This window comes from Rhamphochromis sp. 'chilingali', assembly GCF_963969265.1.
Source record: "Rhamphochromis sp. 'chilingali' genome assembly, chromosome: 19".
Lineage (NCBI taxonomy): Eukaryota > Metazoa > Chordata > Actinopteri > Cichliformes > Cichlidae > Rhamphochromis > Rhamphochromis sp. 'chilingali'.
This window is the reverse complement of record NC_137946.1, coordinates 14,393,310-14,413,424: the sequence shown is the minus strand read 5'-3', so window position 1 is coordinate 14,413,424 and position 20,115 is coordinate 14,393,310. Positions and strand designations below refer to the sequence as shown.

The window sequence follows — 20,115 nt, the reverse complement described above, 5'->3', positions numbered from 1 at the left end:
AAATCTTTGCAAAGTGTGTAGATACAAAGACTTGATAAAAAGAAGGTTTTAGCTGTGCTGTTATGGATGTAATTCAAAGTATTAGTTTAAAAATTGAGTAAATCAAAAGATTTTAGCCATTTCATACTTTTTAATTCTGTGGTTATAACAGCAGGTGGATAAATGCAAAGTGATGAATATAATTTTGTGATATTATGAGCTCTCTTAATAACGAAAGAGCAGAGATAGTAAAGTAAAAAGCAAACTGTCTCAGGTCATCGACGTGAGATTTTCAGAACAGTGAAAGCTCCTCGGTGAGATGATCACCTGGACACAAGGTTAGGCAGCTGGGCACTGCTCTATAGAGAGGAAAAGGGAAAGAAAATGGAAAAGTGATCAGTGCATAACATCACTCTTGATTGCAGTTATTTTAAATAAAACATCTCAGAGGTAAAAGTACCGTTTTTGGGAAGGATGACAATATTTTCAGGCTGGATGCTGCTTTGCAGGGAGAACTGAATGAACTTCTCTTGCACCTCAGCGCTGAGGTCCACACCACGCCCTGTGAAAACAGATGATGTAAATCTGCTGCAGCAGGTATAGCTTTACCGACCAGCAGAACAGGTTAAAATGGATTGAGCAGAGTGTAGAATCAGAGATAAATGCCATATTACCATATAGTTTGTTAACAACATAGCTTTCTTTCCCCTTTGTTTTGATGGAATGAATCAGGGCATACTCGTCATACTTCACGTCGACCATGCGCAAGTCACTGAGATACCCCCAGCCTGACAAAGGGAATGCAGCAGAAAAGGGGTCATGAAATTATGAAAGCAGAAAAGGCAAATGTACTAGATCGTTAAATCGTGCTTCTGTGTGTGGGTGCACTCACGCCGACTTGTGTATGTGAACTTTCCCGGTATCTCAGTTTTTTTGGCCAGATTGTTCATTCTCCAACACGAGCCATTAGGGCTGCAAAGAGATCACTAAAACATTAATTCTTTCACATGTTGTCTTTCATATATATTTATATACAGATATATAGATATATATTCCTATTTATTTAAATGTCCATTGTCCTCATGCCCTCACACTTACCTAAGACTGGAATATGACATCTCCAGATCCCCGTCAGCAGTTGGGGTAATCATGGCCGTGCCCATCTTCATGCTGGCTCTGTGACTGACAAACCACTGGGCATCAGTGGCAATTCCAATCAGGTACCACTTACCTGCCATCTGTGGGCACACAAGAGGAAAGCATCGGGAGTTGAAAACTTTACTGAAGCGTTTTTGAAACACTTTCTGTGATCACCTTTACAAAAAAGTGTGTTTTAATAACTCGCGTAAGCTTTGGAAGACAGAGGGGAAAAAAACACTTCATGTGCGCCTTCTTCTTTTTCTTTGTTTTTGAAGACAGCTACATTGCTTTTGTTTATGAAGGCAGTGAACAAAAGATTTATCACAGCATGAAACACAAAAGTCAAAAAGTGAAAAGCCAAAACCATATAAGCAAGTTGAACATGCATTGCTGCTGGACTTACAAACGATATAGGGAATTAAATAAATACAATGATCATAGAAATAAATATTGTAAAATAAAACATACTAATGTAGCCATTTGTCTTACCGCCTGTACATTGAAGTCTGCCTGAGGTTGGACTTCAGAAGAAACCATCAGAGAGGAGAGCACAGCTCCCAGCAGAGTGAGAAGTAAATGCATGGCTGCTGATGATGAGTGAAGAAATGATGATGTGGGAGAGTGTGGATGAAGATCTGGAAGTGTGCTGTTGAGGTTCTGCCTGACTTCCTTTATATAGCCGAGGGAGATTACCTCTTCCCTCGAGGCCAGCGCACACACACACACACCTAGACAAAACCCGGGTTCGGGGATGGGTTCACCACATGAACCTGCATGCATGGTTTCACAACCATGCAAAGGCAGAATTCAGTGAACCATATGAGAGGTATATAGCAAACAGCTGGCAGGAGAAACACACAAAAACAAATCAAAAATTTGAATAACAAATCAGCTGGGATGTCAGAGAATTGGAAAGCAAATAAAGTAGTAATTAAATTTCAGCTTGAGTGGAGACAAAAAAAAATCTGTTTTGAAACAAAGTACACTGAATCCACAGTGGTAAACAAGGCTAAACTCCAGCGCTTTCTGCGACTGAGACCACAGAATCAAATGTAGCTGTCAGCAGATGTGACAGTAACGCGCACAGACAAAACACATGGCTCGCAAACTGGATTCCTAATCACGCTTCCCTGTGTAGTAACCTGAAATGATTCCCTGGATAAGCTAACAATAATAAGTAAATACATTTGTGGAATCTTTTTTCCACTGCTGTTGAGTGATGAAGAATCTCAAAGTTTGATCTGTTCTTGTTCACTACAAAAGGTAATCAATGGTTCTTCTAACAACCTTTTATGTGACAAGAATGAAAGTGTCACACCATCCATCCACCATCTATCTGGGTCCAGAGTGAACTTGCTTGTTTGATCACTACCCACAGATTGTGGCCTTCTGGTAATTTGGTTAAAACATAAGGGTTACCTTCTTGTGACCTAATTACTGTTGCATTTAGGCCAGATGCCAGTCAGTGACCCCCTGGTAACCTCTGACTGCTAGGGAAACACTAGCCCAGCAAGTTAGCGTGCTGGCTGCCGGATGAAATCATTCCCAAAGATTACAAAGGATTACAAATCACTTTGTGAATGCTTTGGTTGTGAGAAGGCTGCAGCAGTTTCCCATACTTCACATGGAAGATGCAGGAGGTGTTAATGTAACTCCTGTGCTATACAAAAGCTCCATTTGCTGTTGCCTGCATTGTAGGCAGTGGGTGATGTTGCCTACTTTGAGTGAAGGTGTCTCACATTGTTTTCTCTCCCTGGGAAATGCTCACAATGAAGAAGTTGTCCTAATTTAGTCGTCTTGAGTAAGCGTTAGTTTGTGTTTGTTTGCTGACATTTTTTAAAATTGTATTTTAAATTATCCTATTTTTAAAATGCCAGACTTTGATGGACAACTGATCGACATCTGCTCCGCCTCACTTTAACACTTTGTACAGTGCTATAAATGATGCATAAATTATGTTGTTTATCCCCCTTTTTCATCTCTTTATGTGCACTTGGCACTAGTGATGGACACACCAACACAATCTTCTTTTATGTGTTTTTGTTCCCTCATTTAAGGCTGAATAGGTTTAATATTGGTAAGTCTTCCAGTGATATAATGACTTCCCTCAAATGTCTTAAACATGCTGTGAACCGACTGAAAGGAGCAAACACATTTCATTCCTTTGTGTTTCTGGGTGCAGACATGTTTCCTGTGGCCCAAATCTCAAGGCAGTGCTGACTGAGGATGAAGTGTGATACCAACTCAACCCATAGTGGTAGCTGTGGGAGGACTGCCATTAAGGAAGCAACCACAACTGTCCCCAGCCCACCAACTCATCTCTTTTGTGAAGGGACACAGATATTTTTCTTTGTGATTAGATCCCCCCCCCCTCTTTGATTTCTATTTGTTTTAAGGAAACTGTATTTTTAAACTTACTTTAACCCCTTGCTGAGACTGGTTGCTTAAACCTAGAATCAAGACATCGATACACATCACAAACTGACTGAGCAACAGACTTAATATTAATGTTATTGGGTGTTTTTGTTAATGTTAAGCACAGAGTGGCCTGAGGGTGGCAGCAGAGGAAAAGCTAAAAGTGCTGGCACTGAAGTTACAGGGATGAAATATGCCTTCAAATGGAAGAAATGTATCGGTATAAGAATATTTATTGATGTGCTCCACCCAAAATGTGGATTATGAGAAATAATGCTAATTAGTGAACAGTGTGAAATGAAAATTGAGACTAGAAATTACAGTAGAATAGATGGGGTTTCATTTTCAATTCACACTATATGACTGAGAACAGTGATTTAACTGTTTACATAAATTATTATCTATAACAGAATAATTAGAGAAAGGATTGGCATGTGTGTTTAGATTTGTAGATCAGTGTTGAAGGCACCGTGAGACAGTTATGACCAAAAAACATTCGTTAAAAAACACACACAATAATGCAGCACACTGCAGAGAAGAAAGGCACAAAACGCACATTTTATTGTGTCCAAGGTGATGAACTTTGTTCTTGCTCTAACCATCACATGCAACATATTTTAGACATTATTTTAACATCTTACACTGAGCTAAGCTAGCCTCTTTGTTCTGTATTAGTTAGGCCTCTTCTCACAGATGCAGATCCTTCTATAACTCGTTTTTCTTGCCTTCTTATTAATTGTTTTAATATATCTTTGTTTCTTTTTAAATTTCCAACTTGACCAGTACAGTGGTGTCAGTATTTACTGAGTGCATGTCTGCAGAACGGGTCAAAAGTGACCATTTGCTTTTCTTTGGCTTTCCCTCTGATGCCATCTTAGGGCCAAACCACGTTGCTACTGGATATTAAATTAGTAAAGGACAGCTATCTAGTCTTGAATCCGGCAGTTTTGTTTCTGGTTTATCTTCTTTGATTTGAACTCCAGAATCATTTAATGTTTTTTTTGTATCATTTTGAAGTTTATTAGATTTTTTTGACTTGCATGCAGTGAGATTATTTTTTTTTTATAAAGACAACATATTTCCTTCTTACTTTCTGCACGTGTATAAAAAGGCAGGCTATAATGTCTGCAGTCTTCGATTAAATTTTATAAAAGGCACAAAATCCACAGACTGTCTTGCATGTGTCCAGGTCAAAAGCTTCAACAGAAAATGATGCTAAAAATCCAAACCCCAAACACATCTATGCATCTTTAAACAGTCATTAAAAACATGTTCCTATTAGTACCGCAGTCCTGGAATGTATTGAAAAAAAAAAAGAAATCGAATTCTTCATGCATGCAGCACGAACAGTGTATTACCACGATGTCACCGAGTGCATTAAGTACAACTAGACCAAGTCAGTAAGGCTGGACCGAGGAGAAGCTGAAGCATCTGTCATGGTGAGGAACTCAACCCAGTTCTGATAGAAGCCACGAGAATACTCTCCTGTGTCAACAACGAGTCCCCACAGGCGGCTCTGGCCCGTTTTGTTCCTCAGAGCCAGCTGAGCCTCTCGCTCTGTCACGTTAAAGCTGATATTGAGAACTTGTGCCACCAAGAGGTAAAGCAGTCCACCTGCGACAATGCTGCTGTACCACGCACAGGTAAAGCAAAGTGCTGTGCTGTAAAAGTAAAGAGAACAAATCATTACTGCAACATAACCCACCTTTTCTTCTCATACTGGCAGGACAAATTCAAGAAAAACACACCAAAAACAGTAATTAAAATTGTCATTGATGAATTGAAATAATTATTTAATGATTAAAGTGATTCAATTTCAAGGCTGCAGCAGAAAAAAAAAACATATAGAGTGCTGTACCTAGACTGAGTGTAGACGCCTGGGCAGTAGAAGAGCGCTGTCATTAGATACTGATGAGGACAGAGGCTGCAAAGCACCAAACTGATCCCGTACAGAGAGGTCAACACAAACACAGAGAGGGTCAGCAGGAAACTGCGATGGTTTGCCTGTCCTACACAGCTGTTTATCCTACAACATCTCAACAGGGACACACAACACCAGAGAGACCAGGTTACATGTGTATCTCACTATCATGCTGTATATAAAATGACAGAACTGCTACATTTACAGATTTTATTTAGTTTAGAAGTGTCATGGTTCTCAAGATCTGCAGAGGTCGTGGTGTGTGTGTTTTTTGTCTTCGCCTCTCCCACCAGGGCGGAACTGGACCTTGATTCCCCGCCTCTGAACCCGCCCTGAACACACACCTGTGGCTCATTCACACTGATCCTGGCAGACTACTTAAGATGGCAAGAGAGGCTGCTTCCTCGCTGGATCGTCACATTACCTAGCGTCAGTGTAGCCTAGCCTTTGAAAGTATTCCTTGTGATCACCTAGAGTTTCCTCCTAACGTTATTTTTCTCTGTGTACAGGCCTTCTAGATTCCCTGCCGGTCTTCCCTGCCGTCTGGATTTCTGTGGATGTGTGTGAGTGAGCGTGAGCATTTTGGAGTGCCCATTCGTTTTTCCTCTTGGCAGAGCACTCTGCAAGAGGACTTTCAGTGTGGCAGAAAAAAAATCTAATTTGTAGATGTCCCCAAAATAATAATATTAATAGGAAAATCTAAATCCATCTGCATGAGTTTTGGAGTACGTTTATCAAAATCTGTCAAAAGGAACTGATTATGGAAAACTTGATGACATGTGATGTGTTTATGGCCTGATGAGGCCCATCATGTGCTTACTAAATTATGATCTAACAGTAAAATTAAACTATTTTTTTCTAGTGTGGGGAAATGTAAAAGAGAGTTCAGTTCTCATCTGCTGATCAGCTGTGAATGTGACGTCCCCCTGGTCCAAGCTTCTGCTCAGGTTTGTTCCCCTAATCTAATTACAACACAAGAGGTGTGGACCCACAAATTCAACAGCTCATTTTAATTTCGTTGTTTATTTCAGCAGAATGGCCACCATGACCACCAATTATGCTGCCAGACAGCCTAAAAATGAAACTAATAGTTTAAGACATAAAGACGTGGATGTCCTGTAATTTTCTAAAACTAAATTCAGATAAAACTGAGGTTATGCACTTGGCCCTAATAAATCTTAGAAACATGATGTTAACCAGACACTTACTCTGGATGGCATTATCAGGGCCTTCAGCAACACTATGAGAAGCCTGGAAGTTGTTTTTGACCAGGATGTGTCCTTCAATGCGCATATGAAACAAATGTATAGTAACACTTTTTTTCATGTGCACATTAATATATACAATTAGAACCATACAGTCTCAGAATGATGCCACAAAACTAGTTCATACATTCATTACTTCTTGGCTGGGCTATTGTAATTAATTATCATCATGTTATTCTATAAATTCCTTACCTGCCTCCATTATTCCAAAAAACAGTGCAGTGACAGTACCGACAGGGATGAAAAAGTCATTTTTGCTTTATCTTTCCCTTAGTCTGTGGCTTTTCCGGGCTCCATGTACCCTCTTTTTTCCCTTTTCTCTTGTTTTCCAATACCCCCACAGCCAGTCATGACAGATGTCTGTGCCCCCGGGCCCGATTTGCCAGGGGTTTCCTTCTCTTAGATGGGAGTTTTTCTTTCCCACCATTGCATAGTGCTTACTCAGCAGGGACCATTTGATTATGAGGGTTTTTCGAGAGAATCTCTACCTTACAGTATAAAACACCTTGAGGCAACTGAATAAACCCAAACTGAACTGAATATTAAACACACAATGCTTTGCTTACAAAGGAAATATATAAACATGACGTGAAGTCAGACCCACCAGATACAATGGTGGTCCAAACGCTGGACACATGAGCCACAGGTTCGACAATGACCAGCCCGCGGTGGTCGCATTATTTTGCACAAAGGACACCTGCTCCACTTTGCTCCGAGGCCCTCCTTTGGGGTTTGCAGCTCTGCTGGTGTCCCTGAGGGAGAGGCTGCTGATTGGAGAGATCCATTATTTACTTGTGTGGACTCCTTTTTATCCTCCTGACTGTGAGAGTTGTGAATGGCAGCAGTCACAAATCCTGGGCCTTTCTTGGTGTGAATAAGAGAGACTATAGTGAAGATCATCCCAGAGGTCACGGTGCACATCTGCAGCTGGCTGACGTCCCCACGCGGTAAAATCTCTGTGATGAAGAGGTAATACATGTAGGCCAGAGAGTACAATGCGAGGGTGAGGAAGAAGAGGGTGCGTCTCTTCTTTCGGTGCGTTGCATAGTAGTACCACAGCACCAGGCCAGGCAGAGCTGTCAGGACGGTTATACCCAGCAGGTAGTGCAACGCTGCAACCTTCAGCAGGAGAGGCAGCATCAGCAGGGCTGGGATCAGGGAAATTTCCAGATTTTCAGCCATGGCACCAAATACAGGAGACTGAAATGTACTTTTAGATGGTACTTTCAGCCACCTACAGAGAACAGTGGTCATAGAGTTATAATTAGACAAATGTTTATTCATGTGTCTAATCATTTCCCTTTTCACTGATGGAATTTATTTTCAAGTTCTTGAGCTGCATGCAAGGTAAAATGATTTCATAGTTGGCTTTTTCAGGTTTGAGACATACACGATAGTTTGCTTTGACTCTAGAATAATAGGAAAGATAAGATATGACTTTTGCATTCTCAGGTAATCTCAGAGAAAACTTTTAGAGCCGCTCTAACCGATAAGAGGGGCCTGCCAAATAAAAAAGGAATAAAAAAAGAAAGAAAGAATTATATGTGCCCTCCTTTTCTCTCTCATTGTGAATTTTGGCACATTTTAGGAAGTAAAGTTAATTGTTTGTGGTGTGACACACTGTAATGTGTGGTCACATTATGTGATTTAATTTTTGTACATTGTATAAGCTTTTAGGTGTAGTTTTGTTAAGGAAGGGCCTTAATCTTGTGATTTTTGTTGGAGATCCAACATGTGGTGTGGTCCCTAGTTACGCCACAAGGGGGCACTTCCGCCCCAGTGAGATGGTTTAGTGTGACGCTACTGCTCGTCTTCAGATCTGGCAGAAGCGAGAGAGGAAACACACTACCTGTCGTCCATCTCATAATTTATCTGTTTTTTTCAGGTTAGTAAGTAATAAGGCCACACATGTGGTCCACATAATTTACATGCCAAATAAGGGTAAAACCTGACCAGCAGTTTGTTTTGCTGGGATCTGTATTCGTCTGTTTTGCTCATTGAAATGTGTTACGATCGAGAGTAGGAGCTAGCTTAGCTCGCCACATCCTAGAGTAGCTGTTAGCTTTGTTGTTTTCTAAACTTAAGGCACCCTCTTGTAACAAAAGTACACCACGGCTCCTGTATATTTGAGTTAATGTGTTCGCAGAGACAGTTTGATATGTTGTCACTGTTATTGTCTAAAGTTAGTGTAATAACCTATAATAATTCTGATCGCTCTGCAATGTTGATGTGGAGATTTCCACTACACAGATACGCCATTAGTATATGGTACAATACTGGAATGTTTGCTTTATCAAACGATGTGTGAAAAAAAGTGTGATTTATAGCTCTTAGTAACAAACAACAGAGATGACTGTTTAGATTTTTGTTTATACTATTATTATACTATTTTAGTTTATTCTGATTTTGGGTTTTGGGAATGTGAGACAGAGATGTTAAGAAGTTTTTGCAACCTGTTGTGAACACATGAATGTGTTTAAATAAAGATCTGGCAGAAGCGAGAGAGGAAACACACTACCTGTCGTCCATCTCATAATTTATCTGTTTTTTTCAGAACCAGACATAATCTGTCAGCCGCCCTCTTGCTTGGGGTGTGTTACAGATTCTTGGGGGCTCGTCCGGGATTGGCTCTCCACATTGCCATGAGCTAATCCCACAACCTACAACACCTCGTGCTGGTAAAGCTGACAGCGTGATGCCGGCTGCCCCAAAGTGAGCTGTCTGTGTGAGACAAGCTGAGACCAAGTGAGGAAGAGGGCTGGACCCAAAAGCAACCTACTGCGAGAGACTGGGGAAGACGTCGTCATGGCAGACCAGGAGAGGAAAAGCCTGGTATGGGACATCAGGAAAAGCCTACTGTCGCTGTCATCAAACGAACTTTTCCAGATTGCTTCTACAGTCAGCCCTGCTCCAGGCAAAGATGCTGCAGAGCTTTCCAGCGGAGACGCAGAGGGATGTTTCGAGTACATCCACGCCTTTATGTACAGTAAGAACTTATTAGATGCTGAGGATAGGGGCATGGGAGAACTACTAGCCCTAAAAGATGTTGTCGATGAGGTTGTTCAGTCTCAAAGTAGTGTAATTTTACCTGCTGGGTCAAGTGTAAATACAAAGCCAATGTCCCCACTTATCACTGTCCCACCTACTGCATCAGCCCAACCAGCTAACACTGATGTACTATTTTCTGATGTAACAAATGTAACCACTCCTGTAACAGCAAACGCCAAGCTAATCACTGAGACAACTAATGAACTCAGTTGTGACGTTTCACCAGAGAATGTCCAAAAGATGCTGTTAGACTATGAGGATTTGAGCCGAAAGCTTGGTAGGCTGATGCACATTCCCACACCTCAAGCTACAGCACAACCTACACTCTCAGTCCCACATCACTCTGAGACACAGATGGACGTTTCCAGACACAGAGGACCCGAACAAGTAGTATCATTGAAGGATCTGTCCTACATCCATCGCCGTGAATTCAAAGTTCAAGGAGGCCAAATTGGAGACCACTCATCCGATATAAGCTTTAACAGTGTTTGCAGACAGATAGAGGAGGGGATAAAGGACAATCTCACTGAGTCTGAGATCGTGAGAGGTGTGCTAAGGATAATAAAGCCAGGAGATTTCAAGGACATGCTGGTCAATAAAGAAGACATGACTGTGGCTGAGCTCAAGGGGTTCCTCCAGTCGCACTTAGGTGAGAGGAATAGCACAGAACTATTCCAAGAACTAATGTGTGCCAAACAAAATGAGCATGAAACCCCTCAGCAGTTCCTCTACCGTGTTATTGGACTGAAGCAAAGAATATTGTTTGGGTCAAAACAGCCAGGGACTGATATCAGGTATAGCCCAGATACAGTACAAGATGTCTTCCTACACACAGTGTATCAGGGAATAGGACACAAGTACAACGATATTCGCAGGGAGCTTAAACCTTTACTTTCAGACAACACAGTTACAGATGAGACAATCCTAAAGCATGTCATGAGGGTAACAAGTGATGAAAGTGAACGACAAAGGCGTTTGGGGTCAACACAACGCTCAAGACAAGCTGCTGCACATAGTCTACAGGTTGAGGGAGAACAGGTTAAGCAGGCAAATATAAAGAAAGACATGACAGAGCATAGAGCTAAATCAGATGAAGTACAGAAGCTTGCAGAGAAAATAGATGTGCTCACCAAATTAGTAGACACCCTAGCAGAGAAAGTGGAGAGGAGCCAGTCATACAGCTGTCTACCCCCCAAGCCACAAGCAACCAGAAGAGGAAGCCGTTATGGTTGTCCAAAATGTGTGCAGGAGGGGTTACAAGATTGTAAACACTGCTTCTCTTGTGGCGAACAGGGACACAGAGCTGTGGGTTGCCTAAAAAACCCTAAGCAGCAGGGAAACGTGAACCGGTTGCTGTGGGGGGACAAACAGTAACCGGAGTCCTTCCCAAGTCCCAATTCACAGACAGGGGAGCTGAAACAGACACCACCCACAAGGTGACGGGGAACAGTAGTTTCAAAACAACTATTGAAACAGCTGCTGTTAACAAAAAGCATAGCCGTGAGAGAACTGCTGCTGACCCCCTAAAAGACACGATGCCTACCAATGAACCTGTTGCCAAATTAATAGGTAGGAAAGCTTTGACTAAGTGTATTCTCAATGGCCTCGCAGTCAGTGCTCTCTTGGACACTGGGGCCCAAGTCAGCATAATAGACCGCCATTGGAGAGACAAGTACTTACCTGATCTTGACGTTCGCCCCCTGACTGAGCTAATTGAGCTCATGGAGGATAAAAAGACACTGGAAGTGTATGCGGTCAATGGAGGGCTAATCCCCTTTGATGGCTGGGTGATCATAACCCTGAACTTACCAGGAAATGAGGACCCAGATTTATCAGTCAGTGTACCCTTCCTGGTGAGCTCGTTGCCCTTAGAAATGCCACTTTTGGGATTCAATGTGGTTGAAGTAGTGATTCAGGGAAAACCAGAAAGGCTAGCTTCCACTTTAAGTCGCCTCCTAGGTGGGGCAATGTCCATCCCAGATGACACAGCAAAGACTATTGTCCATTTTGTGCAGACAAAAAAACCTGTTTCTGCTCAGGGGCGCCTGAGAACAGGTCCGAAAGACAAAGTCATCCCAGCTGGTAGCGTAACCTGGGTAAAATGTAAAGTACCACCACAGTTTGACTCTGGCGACCCACTAGTGCTGTTCGAACCTGAGGAAAATTGCCCACAGTTACAACAGCTAGATGTGGGTGAGGGCCTCTTAGAAGTTCAGATGGGCAGAACTCCACATGTAAATTTGCCTTTAGGAAACCAGACAAAACACGACATTATTCTACCTCGAAAAGCTTTGATTGGCAGTATCCAGCCTATCAAGAAAATTGTTGAGACTGACTCACTCCCAAACAGAGACCTGGAGATTCAGAGTCCTACCACTGCACCACCTACTGCAAGTTGTTCCACTCTATTGTGGCATCCACCCGTTGATGTACATCACCTCACAGAGGAGCAGCAGGGAGTTGTAAAGAAAATGCTGTTTGAGGAGTCAGCTGCTTTTGCAAAGGATGCTAATGATATAGGCTGTATTACAAGCCTAGAGCTGTCACTAAATCTTAAAGATGACATCCCTGTGCAAAAAGCCTACAGCTCAGTTCCAAAGCCATTATTCAACGAAGTAAAGGAGTATATCCAGGACCTTCTAGCAAAGGGCTGGATAATCAAATCAAAATCTCCTTATGCTGCCCCTGTTGTATGTGTCCGCAAAAAGGATGGCACATTACGCCTGTGCATCGACTACCGGTTACTAAACCAGAAAACCATACCTGATAGGCACCCACTGCCCCGTATCCAAGATCTGATCGATACGCTGGGGGGCCACTGCTGGTTCAGTATTCTTGACCAAGGAAAGGCGTACCACCAGGGATTTATGGCAGAGGGCTCAAGGCATCTCACAGCCTTTGTAACTCCCTGGGGGTTGTATGAGTGGGTCAGAATACCCTTCGGCCTCTCCAATGCGCCTGCAGCCTTTCAGAGGAGTATGGAGGAGATGCTGGATGCATTTAGGGATGAATGTTGCATTCCCTACCTAGATGACATCCTCTGCTATGCCAAAACCTTTGAGGAGCATGTTGAGGGCGTCCGCAAAGTTTTGAAAGCACTTCAGCATCACGGTGTGAAGCTAAGGCCTGAAAAGTGTGAACTCTTTTGCAGACAAGTAAGATATTTGGGTCGCCTTGTATCAGCAGAGGGTGTGCAAATTGACCCAAAGGATCTAGAGGCTGTGCAGTCACTCAGGGCCAAAACACCGCAGACTGTTGGCGATGTGAGGCGGCTCCTGGGCTTCCTCAGCTACTACCGTAGCTATATTCAGGACTTCTCACGTATCGCAAAGCCTGTGTATGAGCTTCTCCAAGCCAAGTCTGACATGTCACGAGCACCACCTCACCAGAGGAAAACCAAAGGCAGTCAGCTGTCTTCCAATACTCCTGTGGTGTGGACTGGTGAACACCAGGGGGCACTGGAGCAACTCATTGACATGCTCACCCACCCTCCAGTCCTGGCCTACCCAGACTTCCACTTACCTTTCTTGCTACACACAGATGCCTCAGAGCAAGGCCTTGGTGCTGTACTCTATCAGCAGCAAGATGGTAAGCTAAGGGTTATTGGGTATGGCTCCAGAACGCTGTCTCCAGCCGAGAAAAACTATTGCCTGCACAGTGGGAAATTAGAATTTCTGGCGCTTAAATGGGCGGTGTGTGAAAAGTTTAGAGACTACCTCTATTATGCCCCACACTTCACCATCTATACTGACAACAACCCTCTGACTTACATAATGAGCACTGCTAAGCTTAATGCTGTTGGGCATCGCTGGGTTGGGGAGTTGTCAGATTTCCGGTTTGAGATAAAATACAGACCAGGAAAGGTAAATATAGATGCTGACACGTTGTCCCGCATGCCCCTTGACATTGAGAAGTACGTGACAGCATGTACTGAGGGGCTCTCTCATGAAGTTGTGCAAACCACATGGGGTGGGGCCAAAGCAGCCCAGGAACAGGATGTAGCTTGGGTCGCCATCCTGGCTCTTACTGCTAACACGAACCAAGACCCCCCAACTTCACTTCCAACCATAAGCAGTGAGGAGTTGGTGAAGGCTCAAAGGGAAGACCCAGCAGTGGGAGAAATCATTCGGCTAAAAGAGACAAATGCTGTAATGACAAACGAGATACGACAAACAGTAGGTAAAGCTGCAAGGAGATTGCTTCATGAATGGAGCAAACTGTGCCTTGACAATGGACTTTTGTATCGACGTACTACTGAAAGACAGCAACTTGTTCTCCCAGCAGTTTACAAGGCCAAGGTACTAAAATACCTCCATGACGACATGGGACACATTGGTACTGACCGAGTACTGGCCCTAGCTAGAGAGAGGTTCTACTGGCCATTTATGAAACAGGAAGTTGAAAACTATGTCACAAGGAAGTGTCCCTGCATAAAACAAAAAAAACCGGTTGGACATGTCCGTGCCCCAATGGGCACAATCACTTCAAACTCACCTTTGGATCTTGTATGCATAGATTACCTGCACCTAGAGCCCAGCCGAGGTGGATATGAATATATCCTGGTCGTAGTAGATCATTTTACAAGGTTTGCTCAAGCATACCCGACCAAAAATAAGTCAGGCAAGACAGCAGCTGAGCGCATCTTTGGTGATTTCATCCAGCGTTTTGGATATCCCGGCAGGCTGCATCACGATCAGGGTCGTGAGTTTGAAAACGAGCTCTTTCGGACTTTAAGAGAGAAAGCTGGAATTGGACACTCAAGGACCACACCGTATCACCCCCAATGTAATCCCGCCGAGAGATTTAATCGGACTCTCTTGCAGATGCTTAGGACACTCGGCGACAAAGAAAAGCAATGCTGGAAAGATCACCTTCAGCAAACAGTGCACGCTTACAATTGTACGCGGCATGAGTCAACAGGGTATTCCCCTTACTTTCTGTTGTATGGGCATCACCCCCGTCTCCCAATAGACTTGTTGTTTGGCCTGGTTGGGGAGAAAAAAACTGTGTCTCACAAACATTATGCTGAAAAGTGGGCAGAAAAGATGACTGAGGCGTACAAGATAGCCAGTGACAATAGTAAACTGTCCAGCGCACGAGGCAAATCCTACTATGACAAAAAACTCAGGGGTGTCGTCTTGCATCCTGGGGACAGGGTCCTCGTTAGAAATCTTGGTGAAAGAGGTGGGCCTGGAAAACTCAAGTCATACTGGGAAAAGAGTATCTACGTAGTCAAAGCACAAGTAGCTGACAACCCCGTGTATGTCGTCTACCGAGAAGCAGGAGATAAGGATAAGACTAGAGTGCTTCACCGTAACTTGTTACTACTTGTGAATGACTTACCAGTTGAGGCCCCACAGCACATTCCTGAACCTACACCAAAGAGACAAACAAAATCAAACAACCTGCCAGGGGACAGAGGCAGGAGGAGGCAACAGACTGAAACAAGTGACTCAGACTCTGAAGAGAGTACTGGAAAATTCTGGTTGAGGCTTCCTGTAAAAGAAAGAGAGCCCATCAAAGGAAAGACTTACCATAGGATATCTACTGCAGAACAGCCCCACCCAGCCTCCGGTGAAGAAAACAGTCATGCGAAGGTACCCATCAGGGAAGAAAGCTGTATTGGCCGGCCAGTCAGCCAAGATCAAGTCAGTCTAGGAGACAACTTTCCAGAGGCGCTTTCACTACATGACCCAGTTCCATCAGAAAGTGCAGATGATGAACTGTCAATTCCAAATGAGGACGAACTGTCTGCACGCACCCCTCCACGATGTTCTACTAGCGACATGAGAAGGTCGACTAGGGAGAGGAAACCAAGGCAGATGCTGACATACCAAACACTGGGTGAACCATCGTACCAGCCTCATCCTACAGTTGCAACGCTCTCCTCACCCTACATGCCACCATGGACAGTTCCTTATCATATTCCAACACCCACATGCTTTACACCTCACCTTTCATATGCTTACACACCTTACATATACACACCTTTGTTATATTGAATAAGTGTATGTGTCAATGTTTTTGAGAAAAATTGAGGTTTGAATGCCAGGAGCCATTCTTATTTTGTCAGGGAGCGTGTGACACACTGTAATGTGTGGTCACATTATGTGATTTAATTTTTGTACATTGTATAAGCTTTTAGGTGTAGTTTTGTTAAGGAAGGGCCTTAATCTTGTGATTTTTGTTGGAGATCCAACATGTGGTGTGGTCCCTAGTTACGCCACAAGGGGGCACTTCCGCCCCAGTGAGATGGTTTAGTGTGACGCTACTGCTCGTCTTCAGATCTGGCAGAAGCGAGAGAGGAAACACACTACCTGTCGTCCATCTCATAATTTATCTGTTTTTTTCAGGTTAGTAAGTAATAAGGCCACACATGTGGTCCACATAATTTACATGCCAAATAAGGGTAAAACCTGACCAGCAGTTTGTTTTGCTGGGATCTGTATTCGTCTGTTTTGCTCATTGAAATGTGTTACGATCGAGAGTAGGAGCTAGCTTAGCTCGCCACATCCTAGAGTAGCTGTTAGCTTTGTTGTTTTCTAAACTTAAGGCACCCTCTTGTAACAAAAGTACACCACGGCTCCTGTATATTTGAGTTAATGTGTTCGCAGAGACAGTTTGATATGTTGTCACTGTTATTGTCTAAAGTTAGTGTAATAACCTATAATAATTCTGATCGCTCTGCAATGTTGATGTGGAGATTTCCACTACACAGATACGCCATTAGTATATGGTACAATACTGGAATGTTTGCTTTATCAAACGATGTGTGAAAAAAAGTGTGATTTATAGCTCTTAGTAACAAACAACAGAGATGACTGTTTAGATTTTTGTTTATACTATTATTATACTATTTTAGTTTATTCTGATTTTGGGTTTTGGGAATGTGAGACAGAGATGTTAAGAAGTTTTTGCAACCTGTTGTGAACACATGAATGTGTTTAAATAAAGATCTGGCAGAAGCGAGAGAGGAAACACACTACCTGTCGTCCATCTCATAATTTATCTGTTTTTTTCAGAACCAGACATAATCTGTCAGCCGCCCTCTTGCTTGGGGTGTGTTACAGTGGCAAATTATTAAGAATTTACATAATTCAAAAATCTAAATAAAAAAATAACAGCATCCTGCTACAAGACTTAATATGATAATATAATAATTCAGGTATCACAATAAATATATGGTAAATTTGCATCTTTGGTTTTCTCTTTGAAAGTTTGATTCATTTTATTAGAAGTCAGTAGACTCCCTACCAACACAGCTAAGGCTCATCTCGATCTTATTTATCTGTGCAAAACAAAGAAGAAGAAAAAGAAAGAAAGAAACTTCATCTGTTTCTCGGCCGCGAGACATTGCCAGTAAACCAGTGTGGGTGCGTGGACTATTTCCAGTCTTAAAGCTAAGCTTGTTATCCAGCTGTTGGCATTCGTTTCATGTTTCACTGACAGACATGAGAATGGTATCACCTCCTCTCGCTTTCTTTAGAAAGCCAATAAACTAATAGCATAAAATCTCACACTATTTTCTGATTCCTTTGTATCTGGTTTGTGTCCAACCTTTCTTAGTGCCCACAAACAACGGCTACTTGTGTAGCTTTCTAACAACAGTACTACACATACAGCACACACTCCTTGATTATTAGTTTATTCACCCATTTCTTCACACCTTCATACCTGTTAAAGGCTTCATCCAGATCCTCGCAGTCACAGCAACATCCGTACTGGTAGAGATCGCATTCACAGCAACAAATAGGATCATCTGGCTCCGGTGGCTTTAACTTCTGCCATTGCATAATGGCCTGCTAAAGATGGAGATTTAACAAAAAAAGGTCATTGCATGCCACAGATGTCACAGTTACAGCGTGCTGCGTTTGCATGATACATGACTTAAAAAACACAAGCAAGTAATCGTGTCATGATCAATAAAAACTATCCAAACAAAGACCCTTTATTGATTCCTTGTTTCCTTACGTGGCCTTGAAAGACCTCACAATTAACTTGCAGTGCACAGAGAAAAGCAAACATGCTCACACACACACAGCTCTCACCCCAGCTTACTGGGCTCTAAGTAGGTTGCTTTTGAGAATTAGCAACAGTGCTGACAAATCTAGGATCCGTTTTCAAGATTATATTTTTAATACAAGAAATTACAAAAAGTTTTAAACGCCTATTACAAAAAATATGCATAAACAAGTGCGAAAGATAAGTAAAAACAAAAAATATAATCAGAATCAGCTTTATTGACCAAGTACTCTGGCTATTTCTTTACTCTCAATATACATACCAGAAAAGACACCTGGCAATGTAGAACAGCACGTAGAGCATATTTGTGTTCATACTTGTTGATGCTATTAATACTGTAACAGCACATTTATATTTAGATTATATATTAGAGTAACAAATACAGTATTAAACGGATTATAGCAATGCGTACATGACCTGTACTTGTAACTCTAAAAGATCCCTGTTTAAAAAAATATATAATTTTCATAATCAGAGTATTCTCAGTCTTATTATGTCCCCAAGAGCTTCTAATGTAATTTGTTGAAACAAGGCCACGGTGTCCGCAGGGACAAACTATCTGGGCCAGCAAACCGAAGACTTAAACTCTCTGAGATGTCTTTGAGTTATTGTCTGTGTGAGTTATTACATTAGTCTGATTTGTATCTGTGGTTATAACCTTATTATGTGGCATCTGACACATAGCTATACAGGGATTTCCAGAAAAAAATAATTTTAAAGACAAAAATAGTTATTGCAATCTGAGTTTGTCTGCTAAAGATCATTATTATTCAGAAATTACTTAATTAGCACTATCTAACACTTCTAGGTGTTAACTGTTAATAAGGGACACTCACAAAGAAAATATTTATTGTGTTGACTTACCTTTTGTCTCCAATGCAAAAACACAAAAACAGCAAGCTACGTTGGCTCAAAAAAAATTCACAGTTTCTACACGAGAGCTACGCCATCCTCAGCAAACAATGAGGAGAGAAATGCTTAAGAAGATGACCCCTTGTCACCAGGCTCCTTCTGCAAGTGACTGAAGGGGAAAAAATGAAAAGCGCAGCCTAGTTTCTCATCAGTCATTTGTGATGAAAAAGGAAATTGGCATGTCCCTGCCCCGATGGTGCTGTGGCGACACCGAATCAGTGCAGTGAGATGGTTTTCATTTCTTGCATTCCCATGGTGGAAGCGTCCCAACAGAAGGCAACTTGAAGTCCTGACAAGTAGCTTGATATTGTGTTGCATCTGCCAGCTCACATTTCCAAAGACTATCTTTCTCACATGTCATTAAATAGTTCACAAGTCGTTCTCGGGGATACTCAGCCTGCTTCTGCCTTACAGCTTCCATCAGCTATCATTTTAGATTTTAATACTGGCGTGCTTGGCAAATATAGGCCCTCCCTCATTTGGTTGAGGGAGCCAGAGAGAGCCAGGAGTTTTTCATACCTCTGCCCACAGCTGAGAGGCTGTGTTGAGGTATTCAAAAGCTGCAACAGCAGCCCTGATAATCCACGCTGAGCCGAACGAGGGTGCGTATGAGAAACATGACAGGCACTCAAAGATGAGAGACTGAGCGATGATCCACGGGGCAGCCCCACCCTCTGGCATCATATTTCCTCCCACAAGCAACCTGACCTTGAGGCTCACCCACCGAAAACTCTCGAAGAGTGCATTTGTGCGGGATCAAAGGCGCACGGGAGGCCTCTGTGTTTACGCTCATTAAGCCCTGCGCTGTACACATTGCACTCTTCGTGCGACAACACTGGATACCGACACTAACGGTGCGCTCAGTGACCCATGCAGGGAAGTTCTCTTTTCTCACCTGGAGCCAAGGTCCTTATTCACATCTGTTACAACACATTTTCATGCTTATGAACACTTTTGCGGACAGTTTATCCAACTTGAGCTTGATCTGGGTCACTCTGCAGCATAAACCAACTTTAAAATGAAATGCTGTTGCAGCTCAGTGAAAGGGGAAACACTGGAACCTGAAAGACAGCCGTTAGGACCCATAAGGTATCTTATCAGAGACAAAATAGCCAGTATGACCTTTACTAAGAACAGTTTAAATAATGAAATAATGGTTATCCTGTTTTCAACGTGGCAAAACAAAAGGTTAGACATGCCTTGGAAGTCCATGCCACTTTCGCTTGCACATAAGCAAATCCATTTACAGTTTTGTTAATGTCCTCTTTACACACACTGCCCCATGAATCATTACTAATTCAAGAATAAGAGAAAGAGGGGCAGGTGCATTATGAGCTATAGGCTGGTAGTGTCTGCACTGGATGGACAGAATCAATGCAGAGAAAAGCTGCTGCTCTTTCTCCAGCGGGTTAC

The 20,115-nt window shown here is 42.6% G+C and overlaps 2 protein-coding genes across 2 annotated transcripts; both read right to left on the bottom strand.

The window, feature by feature from the left end:
* Positions 1-209: 209 nt before the first annotated feature.
* On the bottom strand, positions 210-1,701 carry LOC308387168 (lipocalin-like; the record flags this gene model as incomplete). The annotated part of the gene is made up of 6 exons (XM_080867060.1): positions 210-333; positions 440-541; positions 654-767; positions 872-951; positions 1,078-1,217; positions 1,609-1,701. The coding sequence occupies 6 exons, from the start codon at positions 1,699-1,701 to the stop codon at positions 272-274; spliced, it is 591 nt and encodes a 196-aa protein (XP_080723186.1). The 3' UTR covers positions 210-271.
* Positions 1,702-4,261: 2,560 nt separating this feature from the next.
* Positions 4,262-18,866, bottom strand: LOC308387638 (palmitoyltransferase ZDHHC23-A-like). Its single transcript, XM_080867813.1, has 5 exons — positions 18,655-18,866; positions 17,443-17,570; positions 7,325-7,954; positions 5,393-5,560; positions 4,262-5,195 (listed from the first exon to the last, which is right to left on the bottom strand). Exons 2-5 carry the CDS (start codon positions 17,559-17,561, stop codon positions 4,922-4,924), a joined length of 1,191 nt encoding a protein of 396 aa, XP_080723939.1. The 5' UTR covers positions 17,562-17,570; positions 18,655-18,866; the 3' UTR covers positions 4,262-4,921.
* Between the last annotated feature and the right edge of the window lie 1,249 nt (positions 18,867-20,115).

Coding starts and splice junctions, on each gene's coding strand:
- LOC308387638 (XM_080867813.1), bottom strand. CDS start 17,561: ATGCAATGGCAGAAGTTAAAGCCACCGGAGCCAGATGATCCTATTTGT. Junction 7,955..17,442: donor CTGGATGAAGCCTTTAACAG/GTATGAAGGTGT, acceptor TGTTCTCTGTAG/GTGGCTGAAAGTACCATCTA. Junction 5,561..7,324: donor TTGGACCACCATTGTATCTG/GTGGGTCTGACT, acceptor GAGATGTTGTAG/GATAAACAGCTGTGTAGGAC.